At 42.2% G+C, this 8268-nt stretch overlaps 1 protein-coding gene across 1 annotated transcript in view; it reads right to left on the bottom strand.

Annotated features, from left to right (window-relative positions):
• Positions 1–4725: 4725 nt before the first annotated feature.
• LOC125722169 (NACHT, LRR and PYD domains-containing protein 3-like) overlaps positions 4726–8268 on the bottom strand; it is a 37840-nt gene continuing 34297 nt past the window's right edge. The window contains exons 8-10 of the mRNA XM_048998349.1: positions 7916–8089; positions 7755–7801; positions 4726–5950 (exon numbers count right to left, since the gene is read on the bottom strand). Of these exons, the coding sequence (XP_048854306.1) occupies positions 5433–5950; positions 7755–7801; positions 7916–8089 (739 nt within the window). The 3' untranslated portion in view covers positions 4726–5432. The remainder of the gene's footprint in view (positions 5951–7754; positions 7802–7915; positions 8090–8268) is intronic.

Here is an 8268-nt window from a genome sequence, read left to right as displayed (position 1 = left end):
ATAGACGAGTAAGCACCCTGCCTCGTGAAAGCCATCGTACCTCAGTGTGTAACAGAAGCTGAAGATGGTCACTTCCCATTTCTTCACAGAGTAGTCGAAACAGACGTGACTGAAGGGGCCTAGTCTTTATGAAATTGACGATTTTAACAGCCTCATCCAAGACGCATCTGAGATCTGTGGGCATCTTTTTGGTAGCTAGCGCCTCCCGATGTAAACTGCAGTGGACAGAGCTCATGAGCGGCGCAGCTGTTTTTACGCGCGCAACGACTCCGTTGCGATGTCCCACCATGGCTCTTGCTCCATCTGTGCTCAGACCCACGCATTTAGACCAGTCCATTCCATTTGAAACAATGAACGCATTCAAAATATCAAATATGGCTTGGGCAGTTGATTGCGCCGGCAGCGGCTTACAGAAAAGGAAATCTTCTTGTAATTCTCCATTATGTACATACCGTACAAAGGCAAGGAGGTTGGAAAGGTTTGCTATATCGGTCGATTCATCCAACTGTAGGGCATAAAAGGGACTCTCTCGAATGTTTTTGACCAACTTCTGAGTTATATCATCTGCCATTTCATTGATTCTTCTCTTGACTGTATTATCTGAAAGTGAAATCAAATTTAACTGCTTGCGGGCCTTTTCTCCACACATCACGCCAACCATTTCTTTCGCAGCAGGTAAAATCAAAGTTTCACCAATTGTGTGCGGTTTTCCAGCCTTTGCAATGAGCTTTGCAACACGATAAGATGCCTCCACTGCTTTACTGTTGTCGTTGCCAGAGAACGCTGTTTCAAGAGTTTTTTTCCTGCTTTGGTACTCTTTAAGTTTGTTCTCAAAAAATTCTATAGGCTTGGATGCATAATCACTATGCTTTGTTTCCAAGTGCCGTCGTAGTTTGATTGGTTTTAAAGCTTCATTTGACAGTATTTCTGAGCACACAACACAGAGCGGTAGCTGCTCGTTCTCTGCTCCAACATATGTGAAACCCAGCGCTAGGTAGTCGCTACTATATTTTCTTCGTTTAGGTTTATTTTGAGGCTTTTCAGTGTCAGGCTTACTTGTTGCTGAAGAAACGTCTGTATTTTTTCTTTTCAGCGATCCTGTTTGTCAACCATTTATCCATTTTTAAATCTGCTTCAGCATGTATGAATCAAAACAATTTTAGATAGTCTAAGTTGGCGGGTTGTTATTAAACCAATCAGCGAGCTCGAATAGTGAACGCATAGTAACAGTTTATTATTTAATTTCTCATTATTTAATTATATATCAAATTATGATTGATTTTGACTAGACATTTTTTATTATATTAACAATATTACAATTTCTATTAATAATAATTGGCGGCCCCCCTGCAATACCGTCGCGGCCCACGGGTTGAAAACCACTGTCTTAATGTGTCAAAATAACTCAAACTCACCCTTCCAAAGCACTTTTATCCAAGTACATGTTCTGTACTACCCTCTACCTCAACTACCACAACGATTCATCAACCAGCAAACTATGATGACTACCTTTCAGTAGTGGCTGCACTGTCTGATGTGTCTTCTGATGACGAGGAACTGAATCACGCCGCACTGGCAAGCATCCAGAGCGTAAGGTTAGTACAATATTGAGATATTTAATGGTGGTGCTGGCTGTCACGTTTCTTCATCCATGGAATGTGCAATGACTCTAATAACAATAAATAACAATCTAATAACAATAAAATGTTTAAACTGAGAGGAGGGGGTTAAATGGATAACAGATGACAGCTTAGCAACACAGCTTACAGAAGTTTGATAATTTATTCTGCTTATTGTATATATATCACAATCTCTTTATAATATAATAAATATAATTGTGTGCTGAAGTTCTGTGCCATTGTCTGTGCAATTATCTGTACCATTAACAACACATAATGCCACATGCTAAACTACCTGTGGTTTGTTTGATCCTGAAGAACAACACAAAGTTCTCTGCCAGCAAGAGATATTTTGCAAGATCTTGCAACCAACATAAACCATCTGAAGAAATGCAGGTTTAACATTAACTGATCTTCAGTCATGAATGGAGCCATCAGAGGTTTTAATCGCAAAACATATGATCCATGTCACACAATTTCTCTTGTCACACAAGTTCACGAAGAGGCTGTGGACCAAGAAGAGAATTTTTAAGACTTTTAACTGAAGCTTTGCCGAGCTCTTCAATGTTTGAGGGAAAAGAAGGCAAAATGAACTTGGCTCTCGATAGTACTGCTATGAATTGATGGTTATCTCGTCACTGAGAGGCTGGGCGCTATAATAATTTATTACATCTATATCATTGTTTTACAGTATATGGCGTATTTGTAATAGTTTCATTGTTTTCACGCACTGTCAAATTTTTATTTTTTCTAACCTTGAGACAGGTGTGGAAGTAAAACTGGACATTGGTAGCCCGGGAGGGAGGCATATTGGGTCTGTTATGTCTTAGGCCCTAGGGAAGAAGAGATTGTTTTGGATACTGTGTGACCTCGCTTCGCGATAGCTGCCTGCAGTAAGTTCCGCAGACCCTGAGGAAAGCTCGGGCCTTGGAGAGGCAGACAGCGGAACAAAGGGGGGGGAGAAACCACCTGCAGGGAGAGATTCGAAGCTGCCCCAACTGGTGCACAGCGAGTTATAGCTTAATAAAATAGTTGCGGCAGGCAATATATAGCAAGCTATGCGGTAGTGCAAATGTATAAGTAATTATGTTAATCATATTAATCATATGTTAACCTTGTATTTGCAGTGATTTAATGACAATACGTCAATGTGTTAATCATTAATCAATGGAACACCCAAACATTAATAGTGATTCAATGTCATGTAATCAATATCTATATTCATATCTCAAGTAGAGTCTAGCAGTTGAGACATATTCTGGTAAACACGTCTAGGTCTGATTTACAGTCAAGGCAAGAGAAAATGTTATTTACTGATTTTCAAAGTGTTCTCTCATCGGTAACACTTTACCCGAGGAAGCACAAATAATGTAGTATTATGCTGTTACTTATGAATTAATAAACCACAAACTAAGTCTTAGTCAGCAGCTTGATTTTGTCCGTAAATATGGTCGCTGCACACGCTGCATCTAACCGCTGCTGTCGTGGATTTTTAAAGGTCGCCGGCAGGAAACGGCAACATCACGTTCATCTCAAACGGGAAAGTGCTGAACTTCAGCGGCGCGATATCTGTTCCTGCAAAATATATTGATAATTTATGGCTCATAAAATTGTTTTTATTATGAAAGAACGCAAATGACTGCTAATGACAAACTTGAATAAAAAGAAGTTTTCCGTTAAAACGGAGTAATCATGGTATTTTATATCGCGCATAGATCCGCTTTCTTATAATTTAATTCTGATCCTATTTTATTTAGTAATCTGTGTTTTGTCTCCACCTAGTGGCGGCCCTAAAACGTACACATTGTTTCCGGAATGATCACTTTTCTGTGAATTGACGTGTCCAGTGGATGTAAGAAATATGGCAGCAGCTTGATAGAGAGACATTATAACTGACTACAGTCACTGTATAGAATGTGCAATAGATAATGAATCAAATGGTGGATTGTCAATGGATGTCTGTGTATATTTTTACACGTGTGTTAATAATAATGCATGCAGATAAATTTTGTGGCTTTTGCCAGCAGGGCGTGGGAGGGGTTCAGTATCTATCTGTGTATCAATTTATAAGTCAGACAGATGAGTGGGGGCAGAGGAGTAAGGGTGCATGGGCACATGCCCCCTCTGTCTGACGGAGGAGCATCCAGACCTTTTACAGTGGGCTGGGGGTGGCAAGGGTGTCTGGGCACCTGCCCGATTTGTCTGACGGGGCATAACCAGGCCTTTTACAGTGGGGTGGGGGTGTCAAGGCTACCTGGGCACCTGCCCTTTCTGTCTAACGGGGGAGGAACCAGACCTTTTACAAGTGGGGTGGGGGTGGCAAGGGTGTCTGGGCACCTGCCCGTTCTGTCCGACGGGGGCATGAAAAGACCTTTTACAGTGGGGTGGGGGTGGCAAGGCTGCCTGGGCACCTGCCAGTTCTGTCTGACGGGGGCAAAACCAGACCTTTTACAGTGGGGTGGGGGTGGCAAGGGTGTTTGGGCACCTGCCCGTTCTGTCTGACAGGGGCATAACCAGACCTTTTCAGTGGGGTGGGGGTGGAAATGCTGCCTGAGCACCTGCCCATTCTGTCTCACGGGGGCAAAACCAGACCTTTTACAGTGGGGTGGGGGTGGCAAGGGTGTTTGGGCACCTGCCCGTTCTGTCTGACGGGGGCAAAACCAGACCTTTTACAGTGGGGTGGTGGGGGGCAAGGGTGTTAATTATTTAACAAAACAAATTTCTTTATTTATTGAAATATATTAATAATAATTTTATTTACTTTAATCCACTGAAGAAGGATAGTAACAGGACATAATTATATTTTCCAGTTTTTGTCTCTAGTTAAATGATTATTATACATTGATTGAGTGTCATTGTGTGAGTAATGTTCAGCTGCAGTAATACAGTGAATTTAACTTAATCCAGCAGACTGTGGTTTCATTATGTTACTCAGTTATGCTTTGGGTGACGCTGAAGCAGGACATTAATAGGACAGAACAGAAAGCCTTTACTGTCATTGTACAGGGAGGGAATACAGTAAATGGACATAAATATATAATATATAAAATGTACATATACAGGAGAAGGGGATAGCCCCCCCCCCCCCCCCCAATAAGGATTACATTTAATTACATTTTAGTCAGAGAGAAAACGTATAAAAAAAACAATATTTTTGATGTTATTCAGCTCACTGAACACAGTCATTTATTTTTTGTAAAACACACAGTACTGTGCAAAAGTCTTAGGCCGTCCAAAGAAATGTTTAAAGCTGTTTATCTGGGTAGCAAGTGTACTTTGGCTTAGAACAAAATACACATTTTAACATTAGAACGTCTGCAAATTAAAAGTAACACAATAAAAACTAGTAATAAGTTCTTCTGTTTCCTAAAAAGTTACTGATATCTAGTTGGACGGCTAGATGAACACCGCTTCAGTTCCCAAACTTCTCCTCAGGGGCACCTCAGCCGTTCCATGATTTTGTTAAATTTCACCAACAGCTCAATTAAATAATTTAATATATTGGTTTAAAAAGTCAGTGAGAGATTGACTAGCTGTATGAGGTCTGCTAGTGGTCAAGTCAAAAAACACATGGCTGCACTGGACGGTCGCTGCAAATACTGGGATGATTTTAGCAGAGGTTCTGAAATGGCGAAGCTGACACACTTTGACAGGCATCATATCATAGTTTTACACCAACAGGAGGATAATCTAAACATCATTTTCTTTGCCTGCCTAAGACTTTTGCACAGTTCTGTACATTTCAGACTAAAAAGGATAATAAAGGTTAAAAAGCAGAGATTTTACCTTTTTGCCAGGAGAACCAGCAACACGTCACAGTGACAATGAGGAGTTTCTATAAACCTCAAACCCTGGATAGAGGGACTCAGTGAATGAGGAGGTGAATCTGTGCAGGGGGGTCAGTCCATCAGAGGAGACTCTGTAGAAGGACAGAGCACCAGCCCCCCAGTCCAGATACACTCCTACTCTGCGGGAGCCTGAGGGCCGTATGGGTATGAGAGTCTGTTTCTTATTGTGCCAGACAGAGTAACTGTCAGTATTACAGTACAGACTCCATGACTTGTCATTGTATCCAAGCCCACAGTCACTCCCTCCTTTCCTCCTGATCCCTTTATAAGTCACTCCTATCCAGGCTCCATCTCCATCCCACTCAGCCTCCCAGTAACAGCGGCCAGTCAGACTCTCTCTGCACAGAACTTGTTCCCAGCTGTCAAATCTCTCTGGATGATCAGGATATGGCTGCTCTGCCCCCCCTGTCACCTTCCTGTTCCCCCCTGACAGAGACAGGAATCTGTTTGCTGTGTTGGGGTCCAGCGTCAGCTGGCAGGAGTCTGTAGGCAGGAGGAAGAATTATTAATCCCATCAGGCCGCCTGTACTTTATGTTTCTGTACGATATAAAAACAGCACAGCTTCCCCTAACGAAGCGGGAACTGAAGTTTATGAAACATAAAGTGGGCGCGCGACGGCGGCGGGAAGAGCCGCCAAAATGGGGCGCGAGCTAAACTAGCAGCTTAATTAATTTAATTAAAAAATGACAAAGCAGCGACATTCATCAGACATATTCATCACAAGCATATTTACCACAAAACGGCACCAGAGATCAATACTAAAGTCAGTGTCTTTCCTTCTAACCGCTAATTCCGGCGCGTGCGGCTTGAAAATGGCCATTAATAACAGAATATTTAAGTAACATTATTACATGTTTAAAGTGATATTTAATAAACATTTGGACCTGGATTCTGATATAAACGATGATTCCGGCACAGATCGTGTATCATAAAAAACAGGATGGTTCTCATTAATTAAGAAAAATATTGCTCTTAAAAAACGGGATTGTAGGGGCGGCATGGTGGTGCAGTGGTTAGCACTGTTGCCTCACACCTCTGGGACCCGGGTTCGAGTCTCTACCTGGGTCACATGTGTGCGGAGTTTGCATGTTCTCCCCATGTCGTCGTGGGGTTTCCTCCGGGTACTCCGGTTTCCCCCCACAGTCCAAAAACATGCTGAGGCTAATTGGAGTTACTAAATTGCCCATAGGAATGCGTGTGTGTGTGAATGGTGTGTGAGTGTGCCCTGTGAAGGGCTGGTCCCCCATCCTGCATTGTTCTCTGCCTCATGCCCATTGCTTCCGGGATAGGCTCCGGACCCCCCGCGACCCAATAGGATAAGCGGTTTGGAAAATGGATGGATGGAAAACGGGATTGTTATCACATTAATTCGGAAAAACAGAATTAATTTTTCCCAGATGAATGCAATACGCTTCCATAGAGAACCGCTTACCGCGCGCGTGACTGTAGATGCGGCGCCGCTGCCGCGAGGCGTGAGCCCCGCATCTCGCGCACGCGGCCGCTCTAATCTGTTAACATGGGCGCCGAAATGAAATTTGATATTTTCCGCCGCACATCCAGTGTGTCCCGGGCGCTGATTTCTTTTAGCACCGTGGATCAGGAGAACTTTTTATTCATGAGCGAAGCCCTACATGATTGCCTGGCTGATTATTATTTATGAAATAATTCAGCTCAAGAGCTGTGTGGTTATTAGCACAAGGAGATGAATTAGGTGTGTTAAATGAGGGGAAACCCAAAAATGTGCAGGACAGGATTTGGGCTCCTCTGGATTAATGGATTCAGTGACCAATCAGTAATATTTTCTCATGAATATTAATGAATGTTACAGAACCACCCTGTAAAAATGCAAATTCACTCACTGCCTACAGGTGCCTCCTTAGGACAATACTAACAAATCTCACACAGAAAACACACACTCACGGCATCCGCAAAAAGAACAAATGCAAAGGATTATTTTTTTGTGAAATTAAACATGTATAACTAATTCAGAATATATTTTAACCATCCTACGCTCCCACACAAACACAAAGATAATACAAGCAGCTATAAAGCATTTGTAAAAAATATTGTTAAACGATTAAATGAATTGATAGTGTTTTTGGTGATGATTCTGATATTTTGTTTCTCGTTTCGATGTTTGTCTAAAATGACAAACTCACCTAAACTCAAACATGGAAATCCATCTACACACAGTGCAAAAAGCCACACTCATCACAACAATTGTGTGAATACAACCATAACATAGTATTCATAGTATAATTAATAAAAACATGCAAACACACTTACATTTCTGTAAGCCTGGTCTGGTCCTGCACTCTCCACCGTGATCCACACTATAGGAGAAGCAGAATGACATAGTACTGCTGTATCCATTTATTAATTGGTGCCTCTTCTTCACATACATGCATAAGTATCTGTAGCGTGTCAGACACACACTCTGTACTCACTGCAGCTTCTCCAGTTTACAGTTGGGATCCTCCAGTACAGCAGAGAGCAGCTTCACTCCTGAGTCTCCTGGGTGATTGTAGCTCAGGTCCAGCTCTCTCAGGTGTGAGGGGTTTGACCTCAGAGCTGAAGCCAGGGAAGAACAGCCTTCTTCTGTGACTCTACAGCCTGACAGTCTGCAGAGAGACAGACAAAAGCTCCCCAGTAAATAAGATCACCTCACCATTACAAGCATTACTTTTAAGCAAAAGTGACTCCTCTAATAAATATTTCAATAATCACGCAAAATTAACATCTTTTGAACATTTTATAAGAACCTATACTTCTCAGAACAAGAACCAGACCCAGTTGATAT

The sequence above is a fragment of the Brienomyrus brachyistius genome, unplaced genomic scaffold, assembly GCF_023856365.1.
Source record: "Brienomyrus brachyistius isolate T26 unplaced genomic scaffold, BBRACH_0.4 scaffold37, whole genome shotgun sequence".
Classification (NCBI taxonomy): Eukaryota; Metazoa; Chordata; class Actinopteri; order Osteoglossiformes; family Mormyridae; genus Brienomyrus; species Brienomyrus brachyistius.
This window is presented reverse-complemented; position numbering and strand designations above follow the sequence as displayed.